Source organism: Diplotaxodon limnothrissa, linkage group LG12 (assembly GCF_057381915.1).
Source record: "Diplotaxodon limnothrissa isolate DT_005_m linkage group LG12, D_limnothrissa_male_GT1.1, whole genome shotgun sequence".
In the NCBI taxonomy this organism is placed as follows: Eukaryota; Metazoa; Chordata; class Actinopteri; order Cichliformes; family Cichlidae; genus Diplotaxodon; species Diplotaxodon limnothrissa.
In genome coordinates, this window is record NC_140607.1 from 22034162 (window position 1) to 22052328 (window position 18167).

Below are 18167 nucleotides of genomic sequence, written 5' to 3' on the forward strand. Positions count from 1 at the left end.
ATACTTATTTTCCACCCTAATTTACAAATAAATTCTTTACAAATCCTACCATGTGAATTCATGGATTTTTTTTTTTCACATTCTGACTCTCACAGTTGAAGTGTACCTCTGGTGCAAATTACTGACCTCTGTCATCATTTTAAGTGGGGGAACTTGCACAATCGGTGGCTGACTAAATACTTTTTTGCCCCACTGTATCATTCTGGGAGAAGCAGCAGTCTTCTTCAAATCATTTAATTTATCGGTATGTTAACACCGTTTGCACAGCTTGTAAGGGGGTTACAGAGATAATATAATATCATAAAAGTTGTTTATTTGAAGCTGTAAATGACTTGATTGAAAAACAAATGTCCGTTTGCGCAAAGTCTGGGAGCTATAGTTTATTTTTTATGCCTGGAAATGCTATGTACTTAAAGATTTGATAGTATGAGTGTAAATTTGTAACAGGGAGAGGTTTCCTTGCTCTGATATGGAGTTGGAGCAAAAAGCAATGCTGTTTGGCTTTAATAGGGAACTTTTTTTATGGACTTTGAAAAGGACTACAGGAAGATTGATAAGAATAAAAGAAACTGTTAATTAATGGACTTGATGCTTATAAGTTCTCAGTTCCTGTAATAAGATAAGATAAGATAGAACTTTATTAATCCCTCGGGTGGGTTCCTCTGGGAAATTCGACTTCCAAAAAGCACAGCAACGACCGAAGTTACAGTTACAGAATTGTTATATATATATATATATATATATATATATATATATATATATATATATATAATGGCCTTTCCAAAAAAAGTTTCTTAGAAGATCATTTCTGTATGAAACGGTGAAACACTTTGGCATTTCTCGCAACATGTTTTCAATATTGGTGTATTAAAAAATAAAACGTTTATGGGTAAATGAAGCATCTTTGTGCACAATTCCTTCATAATAATATCTGTGTGTCACACCTGAATCCTTCCACCTTGTTGTACACTACAGTACACTAAATATGCAAACCTTTATTTTATACATTTCAAAACCAGAGTACTAAACCAGGGGGAATTGTTTAATAGACTGCAAACGTGTTCATAGAGGCACACTTAGAAAGCTCCAGAAGCCAAATCTGGAGCACTTGCCTGGCGGGCTTATTTTATTTAATATATTTTAACACCTAGTTATATTATCAATCCCCTTTAATAAGGACTTCATATTTGCTGTAAGACTCTTTTATAAGCGCTATGATCTGTGATATACTCCTCTGTCACACCAACCTCCTGCATGTCCTCCTTCATTACATCCATGAACCTCTACTGTAGTCTTCCTCCTTTCCTCTGGCCCGACGGTTCCACCTTCAGCATCCTTTGTCCATTGTAACCACTAATCTTCAAACCAACTCAGTCCAAACCAACTCAGCATTGCCTCTAATTTTGTCTCCAAACCACTCAGCCTAATGTGTCCATCCTGGTCTCATCATTCCATTTTGTCAGGGCTGTCATGTCCAAACCATAGATCACAGCAGGTCTCACTACCATCTTATAAACAGTCCTTTTCACTGTTGCTGCTATTCTTCTGTCAGAACTCACCCCTGACACTCATCTCCACCCACTCAACCCTAATTGAAAAAAAATATTCATACTTTTAATGTCAGTATTTCTGATAAGTACCAATCAGAACCAACCACAGCACAGAAACGGCTCTTACTGAAGTCACTGATGACCTGAAGGTCAACAGTGATGTATTATGATTCTTTCACAGAGACATTTCAAGGATCACAATTTAACTTGTTTAACGGGTCAGATTCTTGATTAATTTTCTAGAAACTTTTCAGAAGTGAAAAGAGATAAGATGGAAATATTTGTTGTTACTCCAAAAAGTCAAAGACATAAAATAATTTATCATCCTTTCTCTGAAACACAGTGAACAAGTTATGAAGCTTGGCATTATTTTTTCGACAGTGATCTAAGCTTTGATAATCACTTTAATAATTTAATAAAGTTACCACAACTGCTTTTTGTCACTTGAAAAAATATAAAAAGTTAGGCTCTAATGGGGTTCAGTGCTGACATTCTCCATCACTGAACCCACCCTACTGGAGTGGCTGGGTCCAACGGGCCCAGGGCGCTCTCACTTGACCACCCTCCTCAGGACTGGCTCCAGGGCAGGGGCCCTGGTAACCCCATCTTGGGCACAGTAATTCGTTCTCTTGATTTCTTTACTTCTACAGAGGTCCTCTGAATCACTCTTTGTCTGGCCCTTCATACAGGACTAATTTGCTTTGGGGCAAAAACCCCTCAGCAACATAGCCCCTGGGCTCACTGAGACACACAAACCCCTCCACCACCACAAGATGGTGATTCACTGAGTGGATTTAAGTAAAAAAAAAAAAATAGCTTCCATGTAGTTAAAAGGAATCTGTCAGTCTGGGTGGTTTTTCCATGTCACATGAACACAAAGTTGGGTATGATATTTAATTTGAGGTTCTGAATAAGCCCTAAGTACGGACATTTTCCAGTCCACTTAAATGCACACAGAACATGCACATAGGATGCACATAGGATGCAAATACAGCAGCCTGGTAACGCGGTACTTTGCAGAGGCAAGAAATTTATTATGCAGTTAAATCAACGGTACAGTCACAGTTAACAGTCATGAGGAAGGAAGGACAAACGGACCCCGGGGAGAGCAGTCTGCCTTAGGAGGTTTGTGGCAGGAGGAAGTGGTGAGCTTCAGATGCAGTCTGCCATTTCTTCAGCTCCACAATCAGCTCCACAATCACCGGTTCCTGTTGGCTGGTTATTGAGTCGTGCACCTCAAGTGACTTCTTCTCTTTATCTGCCGAAATCACGCAGGATTACAGAGACGGAAAAAGAAAAGCTCACTGACTAATGATGCAATTTCATTCTTTGCCTTCTTTCTTAATATCCTCTCCTAGACACAGACCACAGCATCTACAGCTGCTCTGACTCTCAAAGTGGTCTAGTGCTTTTATCCTGTCTTATGTATGTCAAAGCCATTTTGTCATGAAGCAGTCTTCTCGCTAACCTTTTGACGATGCTGCATTGTGCTGTCTCCCTTTTGTTTCCTTGTCCTCCTTCTTGTCGTCTTTGATTTTCCTTCCCAAATCCTAAAGATGTACGAAAAAAATAGCCCGGACATGTCAATTTGTTTTTTGTGTCCTTTCCTACAATGCTACTCTTTTGGATGGATTTTCCTATTTTAACCTTTGTCCCATGTAACTCATCCAGAAAACAGCAATAATATCTCAGCAAAACATAAACTCATATGTGCAAACTTGCCTTTTGATGTGTTTGTGTTGCTTCCACCTCAGAGTCTGTGTGCAGCATGCCAAAGTCACAGAGGACTTTAACCTGCTGGCCTCCTCTGACCAGGCTTTGCAGGGGGATGTGCACGGAGCCAAGGATTCGTCTGATCGGGGCATCTTGGACCAGCTCAGATACAGATTTTTTATTTTTGTCTTTAGACTTGGTGAAATCAGATTTAACTGGAGACTAGAAAGAAGAGACCATTGACATTAAATAACTTTCTGTTTATATACAGTCCCATTGAGGCTTTCCAAGCAGTTATTATGTTTCGGTTGATTACAACCCCATTTCTAAAAAAAATTAAAATAAATAAAATAAAACCAGAATCCATAAACCCAAATTTTATCCACCACAGGACACAGAAAGTGTTTAAAGTGAGTGAGTTAATATTTTTATTGGCAGCAACACATCTTTAAAAAGTTGGCACGGGAGCAACAAAAACCTGAAAAAGTAAGTGACTATTACAACTAGGTTTACTGGCAACTGGTCAGTAACATGATTGGATATAATCTTATAGAGGGAAAGTTACACAGAACTTAAATGGGCAGAGGTTCACCAACCTGCAAAAAACTGCATCTATAAATGATTTCAGAATAATCAAATCAACAGATTCAGATAATCTGGAGGAATCTCCTTACGCAAGAGATCGTTGGATCGTCAGGCAGCACTGCATTAAAAACATGTCACAGAAATCCCTCCATGGACTCAGGAACACCTCCAGAAATATTCATCTGAGATCACAGTTCCCTGTACCATCAAGTGCATGTTAAAGGTCTGTTATGCAAAAAAGAAGGTGCCACATATAAACATGAACCTTTTAGTTGTTTTTTAGATTTACTGCTATTTCCCTGACACTTATCTCCACCCACTCCACCGTAACAGAAAAAATGTGCATACCTTTAATCTCTCAGTATTTATGATAAGCACCAAACAGAAACAGCTCTTGGGATTCCCCAAGGGTCACTTTTTGGTCCATTTTGAACTTTTGAACCTTTATATGCTTTCGCCTAGTGTTGCACAAATCACCCCTGACACTCGTCAAAAGCCTGCATCTCTGAAGTAAAGGCACCATCAGCGTTGAAAGGAATATACAGTATGCAATAAAGCATAGCTTCCGACACTGAACCCAGACGTAAAAATCAGAGTATCTGTCCACATCACAAAGTTTCTTCCACGTTCCACAACGGTGCAAGATTTCCCTGAAAATAAGTTCATTATTGTGTCTGCAGTCGGTGAGTTAGGTGATGGCTGTACCTACAGTTCAATGGTATTACATGATACACTCACTTCTTTCTCCCTCCTGCCTTTCTTCTCTTTTCCAGTTTGGTTGGCTTTGGTCAGCGGGACTTCTTCAGAAGCTGCAGGCCATGACAGGACCTAAAACCACAAACTATGAGTTTCGATTCATTTTGCGGCTCACAGTGGCCAACAAATCTTCAGCTCATTGTCTGCTTCAGAAATAAAATTGAATATTTCTGGTGTTCTATGTGCTAAATCTGATAAGGTGCCTTCCTCCCTTATTGCATCTGCGTGTTTGATTTGCTACCAAATGACCCATTTCTCAGGAGGGCTGAGACCCTGAGTACGAGTACACATGCTCGTGACCTGCTCATTGTCTCCTGCTTCTAATATATTTATTTTTAGGTTTAACCAAATAATTTTGGTCAACATGATAAACTGTGACTGTTGTGGAGAGCCTCATCAATAAGCTTACAGAGACAACATTAGTACTGAACAGGCCCAAGGTTATCATCAACTGGAACTCTTTTTAATCAGAGTGCAGCATCAAGTCGATTAAACTCCTGGGATATTGATCAGGTCAGTTTAGTATCAGAGGGTTTTTTTTTAAAACAGTTTCAGATGCTTTGGTGTTAATGAAATTAACAACAGGTGCACTACAGTGAGAACAATAAGACAACCCCATAACACGAATGGTTTTACAGGTGGAGGTTGCTGGCAGTAGGATCTGTGTCACTGCTGGTGGTAGGAGGTAACACCTGGACCAGGACTGTCTCAATAGCATGGACGAGATTCCAGGAGACAGACACTTACTCTAGTAGAGCGGGACAGGGCCGTAGAAGGTCCTTAAGCCATCAACAGTACCGTTATCTACCCTAGTGCGCACAGAGGAACAAGATAAGCTCTGCCACAGCTACAAAATGACCTCAGACTTCAACAGACTTCATGAGGGTGGCCTGAGGACAATGTCATTTAGTAGGCGCTGTGCTCACTGTCTGGCTCTTAGCTACAGAATACCAGAACTGGCAGGTCCACCACTTTTCACAAATGAGAGCCGGTTCACCCTGAGCACATGTGACAGACATGAAAGGGTCAGGAGAGGCTGAGGTGAACCTTAAGCTGCCTGTAACATCCTTCAGCATGACCGGTTTGGTGGTGACCCAGTGATTGTCTGGGGAGGTATACCCATGGAGGGGTAGTCCATCTAACCAGGTTGCACCTCAGACTGTCCAAGAGTGATACCCTGGTCCAGATCTGGGATTAGATCCGCAGGACCTCATCCATCGTCACATTACGTGCATACTAGGGGTGCAACGATACACAAAATTCACGGTTCGGTTCGGTTCGATACTTTGGTGTCACGGTTCGATATTTTTTCGATACAAAAAAAATGTTCATGCCTTTTTAATTTGTCATTTATTAAAATTATAAATATATATTTTAACTCAAAAGTACAGTTTTTAAATTTAACCCTAACCCTTGTGCGTGTTTTTTATTTTGACAGCGAATGCGCACCTGCGGACCACTTATGTGCAGCCCTGGTTATTTAGCTCGTCATATCGCAGCAACAGAAATTCTTTTGTCCATGAAACCATAAAGCTGCACTTTCTTTTTGCCTTATAGTCTGATTTGTCATAACTTCTCCGTTTTGTGGTAAGCTTTTCTTTGGCTGTCACTTCTTCACCCTGACCTGTCTTATTTGGCTCAGCAGAACTAAAATATATATACTGCTGCTTTTACACACGACTCACATAAGCTCAGCGATTCTCTGCGCGATCAACCTCACATGTTTAAGCTTGCTGCGGGAGATTTCACTTGTCATGTTTGCATAGTAAGCTAACGATTAATAAGAGATGTCAGAGGAATTGGTGCACAAATTATCATCACTCACAGATCAGTGCTGTCGCTCTCTATACACAGTTCGCACGATTGCAAAGTGAAAGCAAAAAAACAAGCGCAAATTCAAACGCGACTTCAATATGTCACATATTGACAGTGGCTCACCGATGCCAATGACATAATTACCCAGCTACATTTCTGAAAGAATGCAAAAGCATTGACATATATTTTTCCTTCCTACAATAGCGACGGGCAGGGAAGAGATAGATTTTGGTAGCCCGACTGAAAAAATCGCTAGCCCCAGGACGTCGGGCTAGCGATTTTGCAAGCCCTGTATCTGATTGAGGAATCACTCATCTTTGGAAAAGAGAGTTTATTACAGAGAAATGGCTCTTTCCAAAATAAAAGCTATACTATCCGCTTCTTCTGGGCTATATTCTCAGCAGCATAAGGAGAATCATGTGCTAACAGCTGTCTAAATGACTCGGCTAAAGTTAGTAGCATGCTTGTTGTTTTTGTCTTTGCACTAGGATGATGTCGGCGTAAATGTGCAGTCATATTCGTTGTGTTCCCACTAGTGCTTTCAGGTTAATCTCGTTGAAATGACCTTAACGCCACAACACGGCAAATCTCCGTTAACGAGCTACCGCCGATCGCCCCGTGCATGGGGCTAGACGGCCAACACGTTAACGAGCTAACTGCGCTAACACACTAGTTCCCACCCATGTAATTAAGCATTGCGTGGCACATCCAACATACTGTTTTACTTTAGTCCATGACTCGCTTACCTTCAGGGTCATACCTCACATGAAAACCAAAATAATTCCAAACGCCAGATCTGAATGAGAGTGGGGGAGGTCCATCTTGCAAGGAGAGCTTAACTTCTGTCTCGCTAGCTTGCCCTGCGCTCTTCCTTCTGACTATGCTGTCTGTGTTGAGCGCTCAGTGGATCTGCGCTCGACAGTGCAGCCTAGGCGGAGTAGTCGAACGCAGATTCACTGAGCGCTCAACACAGGCAGCATCGTCAGAAGGAAAGTTGATAAAATAAATTACAAATGTTGTATTGTTCGATACATATGCGTACCGAACCGAAAGCACTGTATCGAACGGTTCAATATCGATACGAATATCGTTGCACCCCTAGTGTATACTACCACATGGGGTCATACAGACCATTCTGAGTTGCTGCATTGAAAGTTTGGCAAAACGGACGAGCCTGCAGCATCATTTTTTCCATCCGTCCATTTTCTTCCGCTTATCCGGGGCCGGGTCGCAGGGGCAGCAGCCCAAGCAGAGAAGCCCAGACCTCCCTCTCCCCAGCCACCTCATCCAGCTTATCCGGGGGAACACCAAGGCGTTCCCAGGCCAGCCGAGATATATAATCTACCCAGTGTGTCCTGCCCCAGGGCCTCCTCCCGGTGGGACATCCCTGGAAGACCTCGCCCAGGAGGCCTCGCCCAGGAGGCATCCTTGTCAGATGCCCGAACCACCTCAGCTGGTTCCGTTCAATGTTGAGGAGCAGCGGCTCAACTCTGAGCCCCTCCTAAATGGCCGAACTTCTCACCCTATCTCTAAGGGAGAGGCCAGCCACCCTTCGGAGGAAGCTCATTTCTGCCGCTTGTATCCACGATCTCGTTCTTTCAGTCACTACCCACAGATCCTGACCATAAGTGAGGGTAGGGGCGTACATCAACCGGTAAATTGAGAGCTTTGCTTTCACACTCAGCTCTCTCTTCACCACAACAGCCCAGTACAGCGTCCGCATCACTGCAGCCGCTGCACCAATCCGTCTGTCGATCTCTCGCTCCCTTCTCCCATCACTTGTGAACAAGACCCCGAGATACTTAAACTCAGGGTCTCGTCCCTGACCCGGAGTGGGCACTCCACCCTTTTCCAGAAAGTGATCATTTTTTCACTTTGATTTTTGTGTGTCTTTGAATTCAAGATGACCCCAATGAAGCACTTTAACTTCTTCAAAGTGCCTTTGAGTCATTTCAGGTTTCAGTGAATCAGAAAAATTTGGCTGCAGGCCTGAGCAATCACACACCCTATCAAACCTGACTTTCTGTACCTTTTCTTCCTCTAAGCATAAACGCAGTCCCCGATTGAGGAATTTCTTTAAATCTCCCAGAGCGCTCACAGTGTGGGTTTGCGTGTCACCGAAGTCCATGCTCTCTGACCACGACAGCTTGGACGTGCTGTGCCTTAACACTTCTAAGGAGTAAATAAGAAAAACATACAAAAAAGTCCAGCTTTTGAATTGTTATGACTACACACTGCAGTAAAAGAAAACACACAAGTAAACCAGATATAAACTGGCTGCTCATCAGTGCCTTTGACACCTGATGAAGGCGATAAAAGATCAGGTTCGTCATTTGGTTTCAGGTTATGTAGGCATACAGCTCTTCATCGGCTGATCTGACTGTAGTTTCCTTTAAAGCACTTGTGTAAATTCCACAAACTTTATAAGAGAAAAATTCTCTCATTTGAACAGGACACATCACCAAGTTTAAGAAATCAAAGTGTCTGTACAAAAAGCTGTCACAGTGTCTGCTGTGCTTCATCTGCAGTCAGACGTTTACGTCAAAGACACACAGGTCAGATGAGATAAGTGTTATTACCACATGTGTTGCCACAACTGGGTTTCTCTGAGTTCAGAATGCCGCCATCTTGTTTGGACGTCTGTTTTTCGCCGTTCTCGTTTGATCGTTGGCCTTCAGTCACAGATCTTGTGTCAGATTTTGTCTCAGTGTCAAGTTTCTGTAAAAAAAAAGAAAATCAATTTCAATTTGGAGTAATGGGATAATTTTACTTCTGTGGTACTCTGAGTCCTTTTTCCTCCCAGTTGTGTGCTTAAATTTAGGAAATGATGTGCTCGTTTTCCTTTTTGACTGAAGTGTGTGGCTTGTGTATTGTGTTTTTGTGACGTTAAAGACTTGTTGCTGTCTACAACATAGAAAGTGGAGTTACAATCTCTCCAGCGATTAGAGCATTGTCTGTATGAGATGGTTGTGTGTTAGAATCCTAGTAGATCAGCAGTGTGTGAAATAGTTATTCCCCGTTCTGGTGCTCAGTGTCAACGTCAGCGGGTTGTTTTGAGTTGCTGCTGTGTGACTGGCTAATTAGATTTTTGCATTAACATACAGCTATACCTAATAAAGTGGCTACTGAGTCAATCAGTCAATGGCCACAAAGTCATCAGATCTGACAGATGTGTAGTAGAAAAACAAGCAGTTGCCATTTTAGAAGAATAAATACATTTACATATTAAAGAAGTATAAAAAAAGAAAACTATTAATGCTCCCAAACCTTGTCAGTAAATGCAACATTTTTTTAAACATTACTGCACTGTAAATGTGTCCTATGGCACGTGTGTACTCATGTACTTACCCATGCCGCTTACCCTTACCCTAACCATCAAAAACGAATGCCTAACCCTTACCCTTACCCTAACCATAACCTAATTGTAACCCTGACACTAAAACCACATTTTAAGTCTGAAGACTTAAAATGTGGGCGAGATTTTGGTCCCCACAAAGATGTCTAAACAGGTACACACTCACACACATATGTATATATACTGTATTATAATAACATAAAAATATTACTCATGCCATGTAAAATTAATACTAACAATATTTCTCCTTCACTCTCACTGAACTGTACAAAAAATCTTGTTGCATTTTACTGCATGTAATAGCCGTTACACGATTTTTCTTATTAATTTTTTCTATTTTTAGTTTTCTAATATATAATATCTCAATTTCACATTTGTGCTGCTGTAATAAGTGAATTTCCCCAATGTGGGATTAAATATTATGTCTATGTTTCACCATGACTCGTTCACCTTTTTCTGTAAATGCAAGCAAAACTTTGTTGGCCTGTTAAAGTTAAACAGGGTTTATAACTGTATCTAATGTAATACATTAGATACAGTTGCATTAAAAGATATTTAGAAATTTAAAGCAAATCTTAAGATTGCCGGTAAATTGCTAGATAGAGATTTTAGAAGGATTTTGTTGCTGCTTGTTGCTCTTAATTTAGTTACAGCAGTGAAGTAAATACATTAATCACGTGCAACAAAAGAAAGGTGAGGTTAAAAACCCCCACAAACCTCAATTTGTAGTAAAATTTTAATAAAGAAGAAGAAGAAAGATGTGAAGATGTAGTGTGTAGTAGAGAGATTGCGTAACCAAGGTGGAAACAACAAATGACGAACTTATCAGCGTGTGGGTAGCTTTATCTTTTAACACAGGAAGGAAATATGTTGTTTGACTAAATTGCACTCTTTATTCTGACAATTGTACGTCCAAAGCTTAAATGCTTAAAACCATATTAGAATGAGGCCCAAAACATTTAAAAACATTTAAACTTGTAGCTATGCTAAAAATGTGTGGGAAGGATACGTCACAGAGTGAGCAGGTGTCTGATGCCTCAGGAACTCGTAGGTGATAAAATAGTGGTAGCTGGCCACAGGGAAAACGGGAGCTTTGTCATCCACAGTCATCCGAGGATCTGGAATTCCCATCATCCTGCCCACGCTCACTGTGGGTGACGCTATGCCTACTGCCAGGCCTGTGCAAAGTAAAAAGTATTCTGATGTTATGACCTGTAAGCACATGCTCAGTGTGCATTAAAATTATATAGAAATCTGGGGCCCTCGCTCACAGGGCTCATAGGGCAGCTTACACACTCACCACTCATCTTGGCCAAGCCCCTAAAGCGAATCCTCTCCTCCGGGGAAATCCATGAGGTGTCCAGACAGGAAAGCTGCGGGAGGCTGTCCACAGTCAGTCCTGGGTATGAAGATGCAAGCGTGAAAGGATTTCCCTCCAGCAGCAGCGTCCTGAGGCAAGGCAGGGTGCTCAAGCCATTTAGCAGAGCTGGCTGGTCCTGAAACCCACAGTCGCTGAGGTCCAGACACACCAGCTGTGGCCTGAGGACAGACAGAGGTGCTGGCTTTACAGGACAGATGTGTATGAGACAACTTGTGATCCATGCAGCTATTAACTGTGTTTTAACACATCTTCCATCCATCTTCATGGGATGGATAATACTCAGATAGGTTATGATATTTAAACGATGCTCAGTTCGTACTAAGAGGGCCAAAGTGTGCCAATAAAATACCTCACACCACACAGACACACAGACACACACACACACACACACACACACACACACACACACACACACTGGATACTTTCTCTATTTCAACCTGTTCTCTATAACTCATAGAGATGGTTCTGGGAAATCCCTGAAGATCAACAGCTGTCATCCAAACTCACTTAAATCATCCTTCTTCCTCATTCTGATACTCAGTTTCATACATGCCTAAACACACTGTATTGCTACATCGTGAATGGCTAATTAGATATTTGCGCTCATGAGCAGCTGAAATGGTGTGCCTAATAAAGTGGCCAGGGAATGTATATACATAGTGAAACTGAGGAGCACAAAATAGTTTTTCACAGAAACGCAGGAGCCATTACTCCTCATCCCTGAGTGTAATTTCCACCCAGGGTCGCACTGACACGAATCCGTCCGTGTCTAAAATAGTTACAGTTTCTCTAGACCAGGGGTGTCAAACATAAAAAAAGATCAAAAAATTGATCTTTTTTTTTTACACTGGGCTCACAGTAAATATAAATACAGGCTGAGTTTCACCAATTCGACCCACTTAATTAAGTTCAAAATGTATGTGGCCCACACTATAAAAGGAGTTTGACATCCCTGATCTAAACACGTCAGTCATATTCAAAATATGCTTTATTTAGTCATGAATTTCAAAGAAATTTATCTGGGAAATCAAAATCAAGTCAACTGCGAACGGCTATGACACAGCATCCTTGTAGGCTGTTATCACAGTTATCGCTAAATGTCAGCTACAGTGTGTGTGCCAGTCATTTAAGATCCAGATGTAATAATCTCATTCTGCATCCACAATGCAAATCTCCTCCCGCGACATCCCAGATTCACTTAAATCGCCTTTAAAATCTCTTTTAAAATTTTGATTTTCTTTTCTTTCTTTTTTCTTTTTTTAAACCTGTTTTTTCCTCCGTCTATGATGTCATGCCTGTTTTTATTTCCTTCCTTTTTGCTGTTCTGGTTGTTAATGCTGAGGTTTCAGTTGGGATGCAACCAATGACAGTTTCATTGTATGGCACACAAATGACTGATGAGCACTTGTAAAAACCCTTTTGACTAGTTTAAGCCAGTTACTTAAAGTTTCCCGGTCTTGACTGATGTAGCTGCGTTTCCTTCTAATTTTTTCTTATGTGGTGTTTATCAGTTGTGAGCTGCAATCTTTGGGTGTAGCGTAGGCAGCAAAGGGCGGTGTCAGGTTAACCTGCAGGAAACCCATGATGACAGCCAAGACAAGTCCAACTTTTACTGATAAAGTTCACTGCGTAACAGAAACATTGCGTCTGTCTCTCTCACAGAGTTGAGTTTCAAAACTGAACGCCATTCGAAATGTGGGACACCGTCTCAGTGAATGGACCAAGGGGGCCACAGAAGGCACCTGATCAACGTAACTCCAAAAAAGAAATAAAATCAAAGCTGTATGTTTGGTCCTCTAGTGTTTCAAACTATAAACATCAATGCAACTGTGTCTTTTTGAGACAATCTCAGGCTCTAAAATACCCTCAGTCAGTGGTCACACTTGGAAAGTTACCCTTAAAATCACAAACTGTGTGTGCATGTGTACCAACGGGGATCCAGCCGCCCACCAATGGAGATAAAATTCACTGCAAATCATGACGATGCTGTTCTGACTGATCATTTTTGCATTACGATGGTAAATTTCTGCTGGGATTTTCCTGATATGAGCCGGTCATTCATAGGCCGTGATATCATTCGAATGCTGTGGCCTTCACAGCTATCAGGTTGAAGGGGGTTGATCTTGATCTTGAAAAAACTAAAGGTGCACAGAAGCAGCTCACCCGACACTCTATCAAGACACTTCATGAATTTCCATGGTTCACTCAACGTTCAAATCACATTTTTGTAGATTTGTAAAATACTGTGTAAAAGTCTTCTCTATATTTTTGCTTCCAAGGAGCCAAGCTATTTTTTAATTGGTGTTGAGCATTCGTTTTCCAGGCTTTCTAAAGTGTTTTGTTTGTTTTTCACTCGTTTTCAGTCCACTTCTTGTCATTGTCCATTTTCAAAGTAAAGTTTTTGTTGTGTTTTTTGTTTTTGGGGTTTTTTTTGCTTGTTTTTTTGTTTGACCTATGAATAAAATAAAAACACACCACTTGTTCCCATTTTATTAACTGAATTGGTGAAAATGACATAGACTACACCCAACATATAACATAACATAGTTTGGTAGGCATAAAATAGTATTTTTGCACCAATGAGACGATTTCCAACGAGCTACAAGCCAAAAACATGACATTTATGGGCACTGTGTGCAGTGTGTCCTTAAAAAATCTTGAGGGAACTGGACAAGTGGAGGACAAAAGAAGTCCATCCAAAAGCTGCTCAACAAGGCTCCTCTCTCCCCTGTACGAGCCATTATACTCCTGTTTTCACAAGATGTTTAACACTTCCTGTTCTGAAAAATCCTGACGGGTTTGTAGATGTCTGCAGTTCTGGTTAAGTGATGATTAAGAGCAGAAGCCTCAGAGCTCTAACATGAAGCTGTAATACTTCCTTTTGATTGCAACAGACACAGACATCATCAGACCTGTATTCCCCTCTGGTATTATAATTCTGTAAACTGTGAAAGCTCTGTTTTTTCCTCACAGTTTTGTGGGTGAGATGAAAAGATTTTACTCCCAACAGGGTGTGTTTTAGTCTCTGGTGGCCACTTTAGCAGCAAACCAGCTGATATTGCTTCAGTTTGATCAGTGCAAGTATGACACACAGGTGTGAAAGAGAAGTAAATCCACATAAAAGCAACCTGCAATGAAGTAATGTCACCTGCTGACTGATTAGAAAGTACACAATTGCACTTGAAAGCTTGATTTGACCTGGTTTGGTTTTCTTAAAATGCCAGAAAGCTTCCGGTTTGTGTGTATGTGTGTGTGTCTGTGCATGTGTGGTGTGTATTATGAACTAACCACTGTCTTCCAGTAAGATGAGTGACATCATTGTGGGAACCCAGAGTGTTTGAGCCGAGGCCGAGGTACTGCAGGTGGGGAGGAGGAGCACCGCTGGTGAGGCTGTCTAAAGACGAAAGCCGGTTTGCACGTAGCTCCAAAATCTTTGAAAGAAACATGGTCAAAATGTGTCACTCACTCATCTCCATGCAGCATCAGCTACACTATGTTCTCTGAACTTTCAGATAAAAGCCTGCTGGGCGTCATCATCATAGATCTGAAAATGAAAAAGAAACAAACAAAATAAACACCAAGGACTGATTGACTTGAGCTGCTGAGCTATAAGTCTGATTGTGCATTAAAGCCCAAAACTTTAAAGCTTCACAGTCCTTGGCATGTATGCGTTATTGTGTGCACGCTGAACGAAAGAGACAAAGAGAGATAAAAGAGTGAAAGAGAGAGGGAACAAAGAGCGAGAACGCGAAAGCAAAAGAGCAAGTGTGACACTGCACACTGGTTGCAGCACTTGTCATCGTCACCTTCTCGTGTTATCTAGGCTGTGGTTGTCAAGAGCATCAGATTCCTCGGTCTTCGCCTGGTGCAGAACTTGAACATCTCAATAGCCAGGATGTCTACTTTCTGCAAAAACTGAGGAAAGCCTACATCCCACCTCCCATCCTCACCACATTCCTACTGAGGGACTATCAAGACCATCCAGAGCAGCTGCATCGGTATATGATAGTGAAACTGCACAAAATCAGATTGAGAGACTGTGTGGCAGAGAGTGAGAACAGCTGAGAAGCTCTTTCCTCCATCACAGAATCTGAATCTGATTCTCACTGCATCTGCAAAGCCAGCAGTGTGGCTGGATTTGCAGATGACTCTACGCACCCCTCGTTCAGGCCGCCACTGCCAGACTGTGCTGGGCTAAGCTCTCAGTGCATCAACACGTTAAAACCACTTTCCCACAGACGCTTGTGTTCAGAATTTACACACAGTCATCATGGGTTTAGTGCTAATTTGAACTGTTATTTTTCCGTGGTTTAAAGTTTTTACAGCACACATGTCTTTAATGACTTTAAAAAACAAGAATTGAGTGCAGAAGTTTGAATTTATTTTGGATTTCGTCTTCACACAGGGTAAACATGTACACAGAGGCTCAGACTTTTACACACACCCCCACTAATATTTGGTTAAACGCCCCTTAGCAAGTTGCACCTGGATGAGACACTATTGGTAGCCTGGCTGGATATTTGACCACTCTTCTTGGCAGAATTGTTCGAGTTCAAACTGGTTGATTTTGCTGGCACAGACCCAACTTTTAACCAGACTTTGGGAAGGTCATTAAGGGAAGTTTAATGTTAGCCTACTGTGTCCATTCCAAAACCAGTTTGTTTGGGATTATTGTCCTGCTGGGACTGCCAAATGTGTCCAACTTTCAACCATGTAGCTGTTGATTTGAGGTGAAGTTGAAAGATTTAGAGGTAGTCCTCCTCCTCCATTATTCTATCCACTTGCATGTGTTGCAATGTGACAATATAAATGGCAGCAAAACAGAGCATGATGCAACCGCCGCCATGCTTGATAGCTGGTACAGTGTTCTCAGATTTGAAAGCTCACCTTGATTCTCCCAAACTCAATAGCTCAGTCTTTGTCTCATCTAACCATAAAACTTTTCTCCAGAGGGCTTTGCAAACTTCATTCAACTGAGCTTAAAGGCTTCAACTAAGGCAGATCTCATGGGTAAATCCGAAAGCAAGGGTGTCGTCTTTGATGATGCACAAAGGGACAGCTATAGTGTTTTTTGGTGAATCATGAATCACATTTAAATGATAACAATGCTGTCTACACTTAATCTGTTAAGAGCTGCAAATTCAAGCTGAAGCAGGACTGGGACTTGCCTTTAAAGTGCGGGGAAGGTGTACTGTGGGTACTTCTGAGATTTTGTTAGCACTCAGCACCAGCTCCTCCAGCTTTGAGAACTTCAACAGGCCATCGTCAATGGCTGTTACCTGAACACGCAGACAGACAGAAGATAAACCTTTACAAATGTGTAAAAGCATCAAACATTAAATAAATCCGTGCTATGATAAATAGTGGGGTGAGGAGTCATCCGAGGCAAACTGGTAGCTTTGAGCTAATCTGTGGCGAAGAAACATTAGACAAACTGACAGCAGTTTAACATTGGGACAAATATAAAATTCACCCCCAATAACCCTTCATATTACAAAACTCTTTTTCTTTTTCAACTGTTGTTTTTTGAGTTGTATTAAAATTATTACTTTTTATGTTGCACATCACAGTCAGTGAAGATACTCATATGGTTCCTTCTCAATCTGGGGTACAAAATGTTTTATTCTGAATGACTGTGGATCATAGACTGATCAATGACTGTTGCCAAAGGCTATCAGTGAACACAGGTGCACTCCTAATGAGAGGCCTACTCACGTCTCTGTCAACAATACGAAGTGAAGTGAAGTAGTTGTAAATGAAGGGGGCGTGGAGGCGTTCAGGTGTGAGCACAGCCAGCTGTCTGAGAGGCAAAGCTTGAGGGCTCCACATTGCATCATGGCGCCATGGAGAATGAGGGCAGCTCAGCAGATCCAGGAGAGCATCCGTGGACTCCATCTCTGCTCGCTCCGCACTCCCTTTGGTGTTTCTCTGCAGATTGAATCCATGTTTTTAATGTCTTAGACTCTAAAGTATTTATAGACAAGTCAGTGTTTTAGATACTTACCCATGTGCCATTTCCACCGGGAAAGTCATTCAGACATAGGCTGCGAATCAGCTTCTCTATCACAGCAGACAGTGTGCTTGAGCTCATGGCTGACTTAGTCACTGTGTAACTTCATCACATTTAGGCGGATTTACACCACGGTCCCACTGTAGCTAGTGTAGTTCGTGCATTCATGGTCAGTCTTTGGTCTGTCTGTCAGAAGAAAAGGACTTCTGCTCTTTGTTTACAAATGCCTGTAGGGTTGCCTGGCAACACCTGGGGCTCCATGCAGCTACCCTGTGAAACATTAGGAGGGAGTTCGGCATGAATGGCTCTGAAGTCCTCTGTTTTACTAACCATTAAAAATCAAACACATTAACTGAATAAAATGACGGCTGTTCTTCTCTGATGAAGCTTGGTGATTCTTTGTTGTGAGTGATTCTTTGGCCTTACCTGTTGTCTCTGTGGTGAGATGACCTTTGCCTTAGTAGAAAGGATTTGTGTTTGGAAGTGGACAGAAAAGCCGACTGAAGGTCATTCACCTGACGACTTTGCCATACTTCCTAAATCATCACTATTCATCTGTTTTTAATCAATAAATTTTAACTTTTATTCTTTGCCTGTCTTGATTCTTCTTTATTCTTCCTGACTATAGTTTTCCATCATCCCCTGCATGCATGTTGTGGGTTTTTATCTTATTTACACCCAACTACTATTCTGTCTTTCTTTTTTGCTCTCAATAACTGAACTGACTTTCTCCTACAAATTATGGCTCTGCTGCACTAAATGTGGTTGGCTACAACATCTACAGAAGAGAGTGGAGTTGCAAAAGGTGAAGGGATTATGGTTTTTATGGACTAGGGTATTCGCAGTAATGTAATCCAGTGGACAAACTGTATTGAATTAGAACGTATTGGCCTTAATATAGTGTTATTTCCACAAAGGACTTTTACTTTGATAGTTATTTACAGGCCACCCTCATCAAATAATGATTGTATGATAACTTTCTAGCTTTGTTAAATGAATGTA

The 18167-nt window shown here is 41.5% G+C and overlaps 1 protein-coding gene across 1 annotated transcript; it reads right to left on the reverse strand.

Annotated features, from left to right (window-relative positions):
* Positions 1 to 2668: 2668 nt before the first annotated feature.
* On the reverse strand, positions 2669 to 17246 carry LOC146621310 (leucine-rich repeat-containing protein 43-like). Its single transcript, XM_085368318.1, has 12 exons — positions 17160 to 17246; positions 16871 to 17083; positions 16324 to 16434; positions 14444 to 14586; positions 11075 to 11313; positions 10789 to 10952; positions 8999 to 9137; positions 8449 to 8591; positions 4587 to 4676; positions 3273 to 3485; positions 3019 to 3100; positions 2669 to 2808 (listed from the first exon to the last, which is right to left on the reverse strand). The coding sequence occupies exons 1-12, from the start codon at positions 17244 to 17246 to the stop codon at positions 2669 to 2671; spliced, it is 1764 nt and encodes a 587-aa protein (XP_085224444.1).
* Positions 17247 to 18167: the final 921 nt, after the last annotated feature.